Genomic DNA, 15,395 nt, shown 5'->3' on the forward strand with positions numbered 1-15,395 from the left:
GACCAGATCCCATGGCCTCTGCTTGCATGCTTCTTGGGACGGAGAGCTCATTGCTTCCTCTTTTTTTTTTTTTTTTTTTTTTTTTGTGGAAGGGGGAGACTTCTCCAGAGTCACCTGTATGTAACCTGTATCTCCTGATGTGGAAAAGAAGGTCCATAGACACCAGACATTTACCCAAAGACATACCTGGTCTCTAGGGCTCAACACCAGACCAACCTCCTTCATTTTTTTTTTTTTTTTTTGGCTCTAATGTCCCAAACAGACAAGGAAGGTTGTCTGCTGGCAGAGAAATCAGGGAAGGCTTCTCAGAGGAGGTGACCCTCAGATAAAACTTCTGAAAGGCGGTACGAGGCTGTTGCTAGGTGTCTTAATTCTTTTAGTCCTGCCCACTGTGTCTTCATCACAGACTCTCACCTTGAGCATGGCAAACACAACAAGAACAGACGTTTGGATAGAGGAAGGCCACCCCCATGTAGTTGGACACTACCCCCAGGAAGGGAAAGCGCCAAGGGCTAAGTCCCTTCATAGCCAAAGGCACATCCTGGGAAGCTCATGACCCTGGATGTTGTAGTGCGTATACAGGAAGAAGGGACAAGACTTGAGCTCCTCCTGCCTCAAACTCAATGGGATCTTCCCCTCCTGTTTGCCAGAACTGATTCGTGCCATGGGATTGTTTTGTCTATGGCTAGCTCCCCGCTCAGTCCACCTTCTTTCCTCTTGTTTGGCAAACCTGGCTGCGTGGCAAGCTGGTCACGGCACACACACTTGGCGGTGGCGAAAAAGCTGGGCCAGTGGCCGGCCACTCTGGCAGGAGCCTGTGACCTGCCATCCTCCCTCAAGGTCTCTAGACAACGGACGCTGTCGCAGGCCCTCCCTCGGGGCAGCTGGGGAGGCCGCAGGGTCACAGCTATCCTGCAGGACCCACGTGCTCCCTACCTTGTCCGCCACCCTGGGGAACTGCGACGCAGGAGCATGTGTTCCTGTCTGGACGTGCACGTAGCCTTCCTCGCTAATGTGGTTTTTGGTTTTGTTCTCTGGAAAAGATTTATATCGCTTGTTACCAGTGGTTATTTCAATGTTCAGGACAGGAAACCTGGGGCATTCAGGGGCGTGGGAAGACTATGTTTGTACCCTTTACCTTCACAAAAGGCTTGTGCTCCCAACATCCCATGTGTGACCACAGTATGGGGGGAGGCGGGCACTAACTCCATTTGTGACACTGAACGCGCACATCGTGGCCGTCCACCTCAGGATGCGGCAGCCATGGAACAATAAAAAGAATGAGGGGCTGGGGTTGGGATTTCGAGGTCCGGGATTCAAGGTGAAGTTCAGCTAACTGGGTGTGTCCTGGGAGAATACTTTTCCCCTCTGGGCCTCAAGTTCTTCTCTGAAATGCCGCTTGAGAACCCTTCCCACTCAAATACTTCAGGACTTCATCAAGCTAGGGCCTTCAGTTATCAGGACACCTGAAGGAACTTTCCCAGGGTGACGGATGGGGCGTGGGAGGACACCTCCACCCTGGCCCAGCCCCACAGTGCCTCTGGCCACCCCTGTTTTAGCCAGGCAGTCTCGGTTCCAGTTCCAAGCTGATGTATCCAGGTGAGTGGGGGAAGCGAGGGGGTCTCGGTTTCCTCCCCTGCTAAAGAGAAGGAACAGGAAAGCCTGGGCATTTTCTCCTTTGGCACCAGAGCTCACACCTCTAACAGAACTGCTTGCTGAAACCTGCTGTTAGCAGGAAGGAAATGCTGTGTGCCTGGAGCAGTTAAAGTGTTTCTTGCAATTGTAGCAGCCCCACAACCTCCCCAAGGGGATGACATGAGTATCCCGGCCCAGCAGCTACAGAAACTGAGGCTGCTGATCCAAGATTATCTACAGCTAGTGAGTGTTGGAGCCAGCCTTGGATTGGCTGTGGGCCCCAGTGACGAAATCCCTAGGGCAGCTCTGGGTACTTACTTGGCCCTGTTCAGTCACATTCCTGAGCACACACGATAGTAACAGAGAGGTTCACAACACAACAGGACATTCTCCTAGAACACATCCAGTTAGTGCTCAGCCTTCACTGGAAGACACATGAGCGCATGTGCGCGCGCGCGCACACACACACACACACACACACACACACACACACACACACACACAATGTACACATATACACACATATTATTTACACACACTACATACAGACACACACACTACATACTACACACACAGGCACACATACACAGTGGCACTCTTCTTGGCTTCCTTGTCAAACTCTGCTCAAGCCCCATTTTAAAAGTAGGCAGCAAGACAGAGACCAGGGTGAGAACCTTGTTATGGCAAGAACCCCATATTATGGAGTCATCGGAGCGGTTAGATATCACCAGGGACAGGCTGGAGGCATCTATTCTTTCCTGCAGTGAAGGTCCCCCAGGGGTCCCATCAGAGCCTGAGTCTGAGCAGACAGAGGGTCAGAGAGGCCCTGGGCAGTCACATGTACAGAACATCTTCTCTGTGGAGAAGCTTCCCCATAGACAGTTAGGCTGTGAGCTCACGTCTCTCAGCTCTTCCTTGGGATGCATTCTACACCAGGAGACTGGGTGAGAGCCTCTCTAGGGCCAGAGAAAGATTCAATGTGCAGACTTGCTCAGCCCTGGGTTTAAAGCCTGCCGCTGATTGGGTGTGAGCTTGAACTACTTGGAGTGACTTTGATGTCTCCACATTTCTGTCTGGGGTAAGAGTGTCTCAGCCTCCAAGGGAGTGAGGATGTAGTGGAGGTACATGGCTGTTGCCTTTTGCCTCTGTTCTGCCGGGATATCTGCTTCAGAACAAAGAAGTGCGCGTCACCTGCCCACTGCCCGTCAACTAGCCAATGCTGGCAGAGTACCTGCATGGGTCAGGCGGTTGACAGAGGAAGCAAGAGGAGTCAACCACACGGCAATTAGAAGAAATGGCTAAGGCAGGAGTGAGAGACCGTGCTACCCAAACACTCTTATGCTGGCATTTTGCCCGAGAGACGGAACCAATGCGAGATTCAAATCATCGGATTTATTACAAGGAGTTGGCTGATAGGCCTGGAGAGAGTCTGGGTACCCTGACACCTACCTAGGGAAGGTCTTTAGGGAAGGGTCAACCCTAAGTCTTGGACTTGGACTGAAGCTGCCAAACCTAAGCAGTGTTTCCCCATCTTCTGTGAACCTGGGATCTGCTCCAAATATCCTCCGTCCAGTGAGATCAAGTCCACTCAGAAGATCCAAGGCACAGTCTTAACCAATCCTTCAACACCTCAGCATATCATTGTCATCTACATGTGTTGCAACACATCCATATGTATCCTGAATTACACATGGGTGGAAAGTTGGGGCATATGGATTTTAATCTCTACAAAGACCCACCATCGTAATACATAGGCCAGCATTGAGGGACAGGGAACAAACCAGGGGAGAGTAGCCCAGTTAGGTTGTCCCACAGGAATGACCATGACAAAGCATTTGAAGAAAGCCCCATGGGAGGTAGGGGCAGCACCTGGACAGTAGGTGTGCCAGAAGCAGGCAGAGAGGTATGGGCAGCAGGCAGCGGGGCAGCAGAGTGTGAGCACAGGAGTGTGAGCACAGGAATGTGGGCAGCAGGAGTGTGAGCACAGGAGTGCGAGCACAGGAATGTGGGCAGCAGGAGTGTGGGCACAGGAACGTGGGCAGCAGAGTGTGAGCACAGGAATGTGGGCAGCAGGAGTGTGAGCGCAGGAATGTGGGCAGCAGGAGTGTGGGCACAGGAATGTGGCCAGCACGCAGCAGGGCAGCAGAGTGTGAGCACAGAAATGTGGGCACAGGAATGTGGGCATCAGGAGTGTGAGCACAGGAGTGTGGGCATCAGGAGTGTGAGCACAGGAATGTGGGCATCAGGAGTGTGAGCACAGGAGTGTGGGCATCAGGAGTGTGAGCACAGGAGTGTGGGCATCAGGAGTGTGAGCACAGGAGTGTGGGCATCAGGAGTGTGAGCACAGGAGTGTGGGCATCAGGAGTGTGAGCACAGGAATGTGGGCAGCAGGAGTGTGAGCACAAGAGTTTGAGCACAGGAGTGTGGGCAGCAGGAGTGTGAGCACAGGAGTGTGGGCAGCAGGCAGAGGTGTGAGGCTTCGGGCAGAGGATAGGAAATGTCGGGAGCCAGGACTGAATGAAGAGGCTGGAGCAGCACAGACCACATTCAACAAAAGGGGACTGGAGCAGAGGAATAGCTTAAAAGGCAGGGCATGTGTCTCGAGGTGTCTGTGAGACCCGCAGCAGAACAGGTCAGCCCCTTGAGAACAGGGCAGCCCCTTGAGAGGGCTGACCGTGTGGATGGTGTTTTTACTTCAATGGGCAAGAGTGATGGGATTACACTGCAGATCTATCAAAATTGTAAAATTCAGTGTGGGGAAAGGAAATAACATTCTAAACAGGATCAGCCAGCCACAGTGAGCAAGAAAAGACAAAGAAAGGAATGGGCCCTCTGAGGTCCGAGGCAAGCACTCAGGCAAGTTCCCCTTGCTCCACTCCCCACCCCCCTTCCTGCAGCAAGGGGCTCTGCTTCTCAAGACTCCCTCTGTTCTTTAGTGCTATTTCCAGAACATTCCAAAACCAGAAGCATCCAGATGCTGGGAGGGACCACACGCACACGTCTAGTGTTGGATCTGGTTTTCTGAGTTGACTCTTTACGAGTTCTGAGACTGGGGAGCCCACTGTCCACCCTACCCCCACCCTGTTATCTTCTTCCTTTAAGGAAAAGGGCTCCCTGGAAACCCACGCCCAGGGCAGCACTTTGCTGCTGGGGCTGATGCAGGTTATGAGGTTTCCCCCACCCCAGCCCCATCTGTGCCTTGGCCGGAGGTTTACCTAGTGATGTTCTATAAACAGCGTCCTGATGCAGTAACCATGCAAAGCAGGCATTAGAGGAAATTTATATCCTGGGAGGAGTCAGGGAAGGGACTCGGGAGACCTGGTCCTCCCTGGCTCTGGCCTGGGCAGTGTGAGGCGTTTTGTTTAATGGCTCACTGACGCTGGCCGAGACATGGCAGGCAGAGAGTGGGAAGATCAAAGAGGCAGGGGCCTCCCCTGGGAATAAACATATGGAGTGGGTACCCAGGTACACTTTGCACACAGACAGAGATGCACGTGGGTACACATGCACACACACACACATGTGCATGTACAGTTTTTGTTGAGATGATGAAGCATAGGAGAGCCATGCCGTAGAACACAGACAGAACAGTCTCGAAGGTTCCCAGGGAGGAGCAGGCTGGGCGTCACCTTCTGTACCTGTGAAATCAGTGTCCATCCAGATATAAAATCAGGTTCAGAACCTGAGTTGTGAGCAGGAGAGCAGGCTGGGTGGAAGGGCCCCTCCCTGAACACACACACACACACACACACACACACTCACTCACTCACTCACTCACTCACTCACTCACTCACGGCTAAAGCAGGGCACCCCCTGGTGGTAACCAGGAAGGCAAATTACTGGCCAAAAGCAGGCTCTTGACTGGCACTGACTCATGTCCCCCGCCCCAATCCCCCCATTCCCCGTCCCCGTCCACCCATCCTCCCCTTTCCTCCCCCTCCCCCGTCAAAGTGCCTTGGAGGGAGGGGCTATGATGATAACTATTATGATACAGCTAAGAAAAATACCAGCCCCATGGAATGATGTTTGTCTGTGTTGATCAGGATTCTCCCGAGAGAACAGATAGAGCAAACGCATATTAAAAGGATGTTTATTAGATTGCTTACATTATATCGTCTGGGTAGTCCAACAATGACTGCCTTCATTTTGGAGAGGCTGAGAACCCAGCTCTGCTCGGTCTACAAGACCGGTTCCCCAACAGTCCCAATCTGGTGCTAGAGGCCTGGAGGATTCCCAGGGAGCCTCTGGGTTTCAGTCTGTGTCTGAAACCCACAAAAGCTGGGCAGTGCCATCCGTGACAGCACGCGGCTGCCACAGGGCAGACGAATTTGCCGAGAGTGAATGAAGCAAGCAGACACAAAGGAAGTTTTCCAGAAGAAGACACCCACACTGAGTGTGCAAGTGAATTGGAATGTTGGAAGCCCCCCACCTCCAGCATCTGTAGGAGTCAGCGGAGGCATCCTATCTCTGAGAACCAACATCTGGGAGCAGGCAGGGCCCCCCTCCTGCTTCCCCACACATGCACACACACTCACAGCACATCACTGTCGTGAGCACCAAGTTCCCACCCTCATTCTTTTGTAAACATTCTCTTTGTATCTGAGCTTTCTGTCCCAACCTGTGTTTGTCAGGACCCCAGGAGGAGCTTGAGGGTACATTCGGGATGAGTGACATCCTTTAATCCCAGCACTCGAGAGGCAGAGTCAGGTGGATCTCTGTGAGTTTGAGGCCAGCCTGGTCTACAGAGCGAGATCCAGGACAGGCACCAAAACTACACAGAGGAAACTCTGTATCGAAAAATCAGAGAGAGAGAGAGAGAGAGAGAGAGAGAGAGAGAGAGAGAGAGAGAGAGAGAGGTTGACCCAAGGGTCCACATGCAGAGGTGTAGACAGCATGTGGGGCATGGTACCTGGCTGCCTTGGGCTAGCACGGCCTACACTCCCTGCTCTTCCCTTCAGACAGTGGTACTCTTGGCGAAAGCTGGGGACTCTGGGCCCTAAGGGCCTCTAAGTTAGGGAGCTGGAGTGCCAATGCCCCATCTCCACTCCCTCCATCTCCTGATTGTACCCCTGGCCAGACCCACGGGGAAGCCAGATGGCAGAGCCCAACGGGTGGACCCAAGGGGACTGCTAAGCCCAAGGCAGCGGAAAACGGGAGGTAGTCTGGAGCAGGACCCAGCAGAACCCACACTACAGTCCCAGCCAGGAAGCGTCCGGGTAGACAGTAGCAGGGAGGTGGCCTTCAGTTGCCAAGTCCCCTGGGCAGCAGAGCACCTGGTGACCACATGTGGAGCAAAGAGGGAAGATACACTTTGCTTTTATCTTGAAAACAGAGGCTGTCTGGGCCATATTGCCCAGATACTTATGATAAAGTCACTGAGGGCACTGGACACCTCTCCAGGGCCATGGAGCCCAAGGACCCAACATCTCCAGGGACTGTCACTATCCAGATGAACTTTACCCGGCCACAGGATCACCGGCCCCTGCACAGAAGAAGTGTCTCTGGCCTTCTCCTGGACAGCCACCCTATGACTAACAGAAACCCTGTCCCCCCAGCCCCAATAATTCTTCTTTTTTTTTTTTCCTTTCAGTTTTTCAAGACAGGGTTTCTCTGTGTAGTTTTGGTGCCTGTCCCGGATCTCGCTCTGCAGACCAGGCTGGCCTTGAACTCACAGAGATCCTCCTGGCTCTACCTTCCAAGTGCTGGGATTAAAGGTGTACACCACCGCAGCCGCCACCACCACCCGGCCCCAATAATTCTTAATATGTCCTTAAACTAATGCTTCAAACACACAGCATCAGACACACAGTTGGATTTTCCCCTAGAGGCCTGGAAGGATCTCTCTGAAAGGCTGGCTATGGGGTATTTCCTCTCTTTCCCAATCTCCACTCCTTGGAGAAGCAGAAAGACTTAGCTCTTGTGAATTCCTAATCCTGGCCTTGGCTTTGGAAGGTTCCAGTAAGCCTCTTCCAGCATTATCTGGGTGCCTTCCATACATTTCCTTCCCCAGATTGTCTACATTGGTCTCGTCCCCCATTACCAAACAGGGAAACCAGCTTCTCAAACTGGAGGCCTGTGCTGTGTCCAGAACCTTCTAGCTTAGGAGTGGCTGACCGCTGAGTGGAACTTGTGTGTGGTACACCCATACTCATGCACGCACACCCACAAATAAATGCATGCACCCCAGCTTCCTACACACCTCCTAGGCAGGATTGTCCTGTCACACGGAGTCCTGGACAGAGTGTGATGGCCTGATGGGCTAAAATACCTGACAGAAACAAAACTGAATGAAGGCAGGGTCTATTTGGACTCACAGTCTGTGATGGCCACGAAGGCATGGCAAAGTTCATGGCAGTGGGGGCACGTGACAAGGCTCCTCACACCGTAGGAGACAGGAAGCAGAGAGTGACACAGAACCAGGGTTATACGACCTTCAAGAGGCCTGCCCCTGGTGACCCATCTCTGCCAGACAATCCCCACCCCCTAAAGGTTTCATGGCATGCCGAAACAGCTCCATCCCTTGGGACCAAGTGTTCAAAACACAAGCCTGTTAGGGGACAGTTCAGACTGAACGTGTAATGTCATCTATTATGGGCACCAAGCTCCTCACATGAGACCTCTGGGGATACAGCCAAACCATTGTCCCTTGTATTTGATGCTAGTTGGCAAGTATTGGTGACTATTGAGTGGTATTCCCCCCCCAGCCTGTAAGTTTCCTGAATGTAGATCCTGCACCTGTATTCACCCTGTGTGCCCGCACTCAGCATGGGGTAAGCATTTGTATGTCCAGAAAAGGCCTTAGACTCTATCTTACATTCTTATGGATGATGTGGATTTTTTCTTCCAATTAATTATTTTTTTATGTGTAAATCTATGTACTTCTTGTGTGTCTGGTGTCTTGGGGGCCAAAATAGGGTGTTGGATCCCCTGGAGCTGGAGTGACAGACAGTTGTGAGCTGCCATGTGAGTGAATTGAACCCAGGTCCTCTGTAAGCAGCCAGTGCTCTTAACCACTTGAGCTGTCTCTCCAGCCCAGACATGTGTGTTTTGATCATCACAGCTAACGATGTTTTCTTCTCTGCTTCCCCAGGAAGAGCCTCAGCCCTCTCTGTCCTGAGACCAAATGCACTCTTCTTGGAAGCTACCCATGCTCCTAACTGTGCATGAAGACCCTATGCCCACCACAGCCTCTTTTGGGTGAGTTAAGGGATCTTCAGTTGACTAGGGGTCACTCTAGGACTCCAGGAGCGCTGCATCCTATCCTGGATCATGGCTGAAGGGCATTTCACATTAGGCCTGAAGAGCAAAGCTTCAGTCTTAGTCCCCATGGACTGTCAGGAGCAGCAGGAGTGGGCTTTTATGGGACTAGGCGGGGCATGAGGACACATTATCATAGGTGAGCTGTCTAAAACATGAACTTGGAAAAGAAGGTGAAAGAACCAAACTTTGGCATCAGTACCCAACAGATCAGAGAAGTTCAAGTTGTGAAGACAGGGTCACCATGGGATTGACATCTGCTGGAAGACATCTAAGGGAAGCCTTGGGGAAACTGAGCCAGAGCAGAGCCAGGAGACAGGGCTCCACCCTGATGGACCAGTGCTGGCAGAACAGCAGAGGGCCCTAACCTGTCCATCCTATGGCAGGTGCAGCAGAGATGTCCACCCCATCAGGCCACTGAGAGTTGTCCCCATAATTCTCAATGCTCACTGGCCAGGCAGCCTCCTGACACTCCTGGGTTTTCTCGGAGTGTTGGCCCACCGAATGAATACTGAATGGCTGAGATGGTAGACTTGAGTCTCTAGTGGGCAAAGAGCTCCCCCAAGCTGCTGCTAAGAACATGGGCTCTCCGTGTCCACAGAAATAGGGCCAAGGGCTGGAATGAGGATACCCATGAGATTCCAAAAGAGGCTGCCTATTCAGGATGCAGGACAGCCTGCAGGTGGCGGCTTCTCTCTGCTTTGTGATGCCTAAGCTCAGCTGGAAGAGGCTGAGCCATGGGAGCAGACACAGCACAGGCTGATCGGGGTTGGCAGCTCCACTTGCAGAGGGTTTACGAGTGTCACACCCTAGGGTGTCTGGCTTCCCGCGGCCAGCACCCTGTGAGGCCAGGAAGGTGCTGTGAGGCATTTAATGACCTCACTTTGAAGGTCACGCACCGTTACTGCCACCGTAGGTCAGGCGCAAGGCATTACGTCTCCAACCACATCCATAGGAAGATGTAGATGTAACCAACCTTCTTATTAAATAAGAAACACAGAACCAATGCAAAGAAGAAAGCCAAGAGGTCAGAGCTAAAACCTTACCCTTCCTCCTGCAATGGTCCTACCTCTCCGAACTAGAGCTACCCCTGTGTTAAAGTCTTTTTATAGAGTTCCTGTTCTGCCTTCTCATTGGTTGTAAACCCAACCACATGACCCACCTCATCACGGCCTGTCTGTATAGGCCTCCAGGTTTTCCATGATTGGTATTGAGATTAAAGGCATGTGTATCCAATAATGGCTGTATCCCTGAACACACAGAGACTTACCCAGCTCTGCCTACCAAGTGCTGGGATTACAAGCGTATGCCACCACTGCCCTGCTTTCCTATGGCTTGCTAATAGCTCTGACCCCCGGGCAACTTTATTTATTAACATACAAATAACATTTTAATACAAATAAAATATCACCATAGGAAGATGTAGCTGAAGTTTTCCTATGTCCCACCCAGTCCTGCAGCCGCTCAGACCCGAATAAACACACAGAGGCTTATATCCATTACAAATTGCATGGCCATGGCCTATGGCTCAATTTTCTTGCTAGCTAGCTCTTATAACTAAACTCAGCCCATTTCTATTAATCTATATGTCACCATGTGTTCTGTGGTTTTGCCTGTGTGCCATTACATGCTGCTCCCTGGATGATGGGATGGCACATCCTCTCTGCCTCTCCTTTCTCTTCCTCCTGTCTCTCTTGGATTTTCCCATCTAGCTCCATCCTGCCCTGCCACAGGCCAATGCAGCTTTATTTATCAACCAATCAGAGCAACACATATTCACAGCATGCAGAAAGACATCCCGTAGCAGGAAGAAGAATTGGAGTCTGCTGCCCAGAGGGAGCTATGTCAGAGAATCTTTTTGTAGCAAGGCATCCTTCTAGAGCATAGATCTTACCCCTTGGCCCCTCCATAACATCCTCAGGGCAACAATGGAGACCCTCATTCAGTCTCACCTCTGGTATCTCCCACACATCTCTGGGACCACCTTCCAAACATTAACCTCACTTCATGACCTCAAAATGGATGAGATGGGTTCTACCATTAGCTGCTTTGCCCTCCCCCATCCTCAGGACTTTTTAAACTCCTTTGGGACCAGCTCCAGGACTCCTAGTGATGGTGATGAAGATGGAATACTGGGTCTGTGCCCTCCTGAAATCACCACCTACCTAAGACTCACCACACAGGCACCCATGGCTGTTAGGAACAAGGCAGGTGACCATGGGACTCCTTATCCCCATGGGAGCCACGGGGGCTCCAGACACCTCAGGGTCGAAACTGTATCACCCATGAGTCTCAGCCTGGCTCTACGTTGGCGCCAGTCCAGAAGACACTCAAGGGCTCTTCCCAGGAAATCCCAGGATGTTGAACAGAACCTTGCCAGGTATACTGCCTAATGCCTCCTCTTACCTGCCCAGCAATGGGCCTCTAGGAGGGGCCCCCCTGCCTCTCCCAGCACCCATTCTACAGGGAACATGCCAATCACACTCGCCTCCCCGGTGTGCATTAGGTTTTCTAATGCATCTTCACAATCTCTCTTTGATTTGAACCGTACAACCACCATGCAAGGCCACACAGGAAGAGAATAAAATAGCACACTGGTCTAAGGAAGGAGAAATGGAAGCCCAGAGACGTCAAGCAACATACCCAAGGCCACACAGCTAGGACTGGAACCTAATATTTGTCGAAGCCGAGTGCCTCTTTGCTGAACACAGAGATACATTCTCTCACTCTAAACACTTCTGGGGAGGGGTTTACCTCACGGTGTGTTAGTGTCACCTGGAAGTGAGAGAGGAGTTAATGCCAGCGAGGGGTCATCAAGGGCCTGCAAATGGTGGTACTAGTTTGACCTTGATTTCAATTTTTCACAGGTTGACAGAAATAGATAATTACTCATGTTTGTTGAACCAAAAGCAGTGCTTTGGATTTTTGAGATCTCTACTACAATCCTAAGAAGTTTATTTTATTATTCCCATTTTACTGGTTAGGAGTTCAGAGACATTAAGTAACAGTCCAAGGTCACACACATAGTTAACCGATAGCTAGGATTTGAACCCAGGTCCAAAGCCTCGCCTTCTCTCTTCCCATGCAACCCCTGCTGACCTCTGCTTTGCTGCCAGTGGGCACGGGCTTAGATGTTCCCTCTGCCGGAAGACATGGGTTGTTCAGGGAAACCGCTGTGGTCTTGGGGCCACACTGCAATCTCTCCACCAGGCATGACATCACTGTTCTAATCTAATTCGGTGCTCATCCATGACCCAGCGTTGAGAGGCTGAGGGATGACAGCCCCTTAGGCAAGAGGCTTGAGAAGGTAGTGTGCACATCCTCTGATCATGGAGACTTCAGGGGGGGTCCAGGCACGGGACTCACGATTGTGAGTGTAGCCAAGGAAGGATTCCTACAGAGCTCAGACCAAGACATGCCATGTTCCTTTGGTTCCATGAGCAGAGGACCTTGCAGAGGGCTCTCTCAAGTGTTCCATGTGCTGTCCACAGAGGGACTGGAGTCCTGCCACTCCCACATCCTCACTGCCCTGGGGAGCCATTAGCTCAGTGGACGGACCTTTTGGTCCCCCTGAGCTTCTGTACTCCTCCCTTCCTTTCCCCCTCTCCCCTCCCCTCCTCCTCCCCTCCCCTCTGTGGCCTAAGGGTACAACCGTCTCTTCTCCCCTTTCTTTCAGCATGGAAATGTTCAACCTCACCACACACGTCCTGGGGTCTGCTCTTAACAGGACCCTTTCAGAGGATAACAACTGCCCAGACACTGAGTGGTGGAGCTGGCTCAATGCCATCCAGGCTCCCTTCCTCTGGGTCCTCTTCCTGCTGGCTGCACTGGAGAACATCTTTGTCCTCAGTGTGTTCTGCCTGCACAAGAACAGCTGCACCGTGGCGGAGATCTACCTTGGCAATCTGGCCGCTGCGGACCTCATCCTGGCCTGCGGACTGCCCTTCTGGGCCATCACCATCGCCAATAACTTCGACTGGCTGTTTGGAGAGGTGCTGTGCCGCGTGGTGAACACCATGATCTACATGAACCTCTATAGCAGCATCTGCTTCCTGATGCTTGTGAGTATCGACCGCTACCTGGCCCTGGTGAAGACCATGTCCATGGGCCGGATGCGCGGTGTGCGCTGGGCCAAAATCTACAGCCTGGTGATCTGGGGCTGTACGATGCTTCTGAGTTCACCCATGCTGGTGTTCAGGACCATGAGGGACTACAGGGAAGAGGGCTACAACGTCACCGCCTGCGTCATCGTCTACCCATCCCGCACCTGGGAGGTGTTCACCAACGTGCTGCTGAACCTGGTGGGTTTCCTCCTGCCCCTGAGCGTCATCACATTCTGCACGGTGAAAATCATGCAGGTGCTGAGGAACAACGAGATGAAGAAGTTCAAGGAGATCCAGACAGAAAGGAAGGCCACCGTGCTGGTGCTGGCTGTCCTGGGGCTCTTCGTGCTCTGTTGGGTGCCTTTCCAGATCAGTACCTTCCTGGACACGCTACTGCGTCTCGGCGTGCTGTCCGGATGCTGGGACGTGCATGTTGTCGATGTCATCACACAGATCAGCTCCTACGTGGCCTACAGCAACAGCTGCCTCAACCCTCTGGTGTATGTGATCGTGGGCAAGCGCTTCCGGAAGAAGTCCCGAGAGGTGTACCAAGCAATGTGCCGGAGGGGAGGCTGCATGGGAGAACCCATGCAGATGGAGAACTCCCTGGGGACTCTGAGGACCTCTATCTCGGTGGAACGCCAGATCCATAAGCTGCAGGATTGGGCAGGGAACAGACAGTGAACAGAGGCCACCAGGCAGGACTCCTGTCAAGATGTGTGAAGACTGGTGGGGCCCGGGCTACTCAGCCTAGGTTCAGGAAGGAGCTCGAAGCATCCTAGCCAGCACCAAGGAAACAGGCCGATGATTCTAACCTGTCTCATGGCATGAGCATGCTGTGAGGGGTGGGTACCCTGGAGTACACTGGGATTATTCTTATTGTCTGGCACTCTGAGGCCCCATGAATGGAGGGGTCCTGGGTTAGGGATAGGAGTGACAGCACCTCTTTCCCACAGTGGGTAAGGGAAGGACAGATCTCCAGGAAAACTCTTGCCAGCTTTAGTCCTGTGGCTACATGTGCAGGAGGCCCGGCTGACTTGCTTCTGGGTTTCATGGTTTGCTGATTTCTTGGTCTTCTGAAGGTTAGCTCTGAGGAGTCCCTGGTAAGGCCCCAAAGCCTGGGATCCCATCACTCCTCTCACCCATGGACAAGGTGGACAGTGAAAAAGACACCCACCCCACCCCAGCGTTTATGGAGCGCTTGCTGAATGCACAGCGTTGGACACTGTGGGCAAGAGGGAAGAGATCCGCAGTGAAATCTGTCTTAAAGGAACCCTGACGTAAGTGGAGGATGCCCAGGACCTGCAGTCCCTGGAAGGTGTGTGAACACCGAGGAACTGTGGGGATAACGGACAGCACAGCAGCCTGGCCCTGCCCTCCACTTCCTCTGCTGTAATGTGAGAGTATCTTGTGCTTTGCAAAGTGATAGGTGTCATGTGACTGCATGGCATCAGAGCACACAATTTGGCACAGAGAAAGTCGCTGAGGCTCAGGAACTACCTTGTGGGGAACATTGTTGAAAAACACAGGACGTGCCTGCAGGTGTCTGAGGCCCTCACTGGCCTCTGCCTTTCCCTCCCAGTACCCCACCCCCATGCACACACAATAGGCATTTGGCACGTGGGGAGGGCAGGAGAGGGCAACTGTTCGTGTTGCACTGAGACAAAGAAAAAGAATTCTGATGGGACCTGCCCAGGGAAGCCACAGCTCACAGCCTGGCTGCAAATCGGTAGCTGTCCAGGGGAGTCCAGGTTGCTTGCAGGGTCCCTGTCTCAATGACCAAGGGGTGTCAATCACTGGTTTATTTGAGAGCGGTGCACAAAAGGGCAGCTGACCCACCCTAGGTCACTTATCCCAGGGCATTGATTCCAGGCCCAACTCCCTAAATGGCCACAGATTGCCTCATGAGTGTTGGCAGGGGTGGGCTGAGCTATCTGGGAACTCTGACTTGAGAAACCCCCCCACCCCCGGGGCTGGGCGGGGACAACACACCTGCACACTGAACAGGTCTTCCACCAGAGATGCTAGGATGCCCCAGATGGCTTCAGGGCCAGTGGGTTCCCCAGTAGAGCCTATTCCAAGGGTCTTGGCTGGGCTCTGTTGTCAGTGGTGACAGTTGTCCCAGCAACCCTGCCAGAGACTCGGGTGACAGACACCACACTCCCAGCTCTAGAATCTTCCATGGGTGTTTCTTTTTCCATGTATCTGTATCAGCTACTTTTCTTGCAGCTGTGACAAATTACCCGACGGAAGCAGCTTGAGGGAGAGAAAAGGTTTATTTTATTTCACAGTGTCAAAAAGGTTTTGGTCCACTGTAGCAGGGGCAGTGTGGTCACCAGAGCACGTGACAGAGACATCTTACATGAGCACGGACCAGTACCCGGAGACACAATTGAGACC

General features: G+C 52.5%; 1 protein-coding gene across 1 annotated transcript in view; it reads left to right on the plus strand.

Moving 5' to 3' along the window:
- The window catches only part of Bdkrb2 (bradykinin receptor B2), a 30,612-nt gene extending 15,428 nt beyond the window's left edge, over nucleotides 1-15,184 (plus strand). Inside the window, exons 2-3 of the mRNA XM_059279483.1 lie at nucleotides 8,726-8,832; nucleotides 12,569-15,184. Coding sequence (XP_059135466.1) covers nucleotides 8,759-8,832; nucleotides 12,569-13,679 — 1,185 coding nt within the window. The 5' untranslated portion in view covers nucleotides 8,726-8,758 and the 3' untranslated portion in view covers nucleotides 13,680-15,184. The remainder of the gene's footprint in view (nucleotides 1-8,725; nucleotides 8,833-12,568) is intronic.
- Nucleotides 15,185-15,395: the final 211 nt, after the last annotated feature.

The sequence above is a fragment of the Peromyscus eremicus genome, chromosome 14 (assembly GCF_949786415.1).
Source record: "Peromyscus eremicus chromosome 14, PerEre_H2_v1, whole genome shotgun sequence".
NCBI lineage: Eukaryota > Metazoa > Chordata > Mammalia > Rodentia > Cricetidae > Peromyscus > Peromyscus eremicus.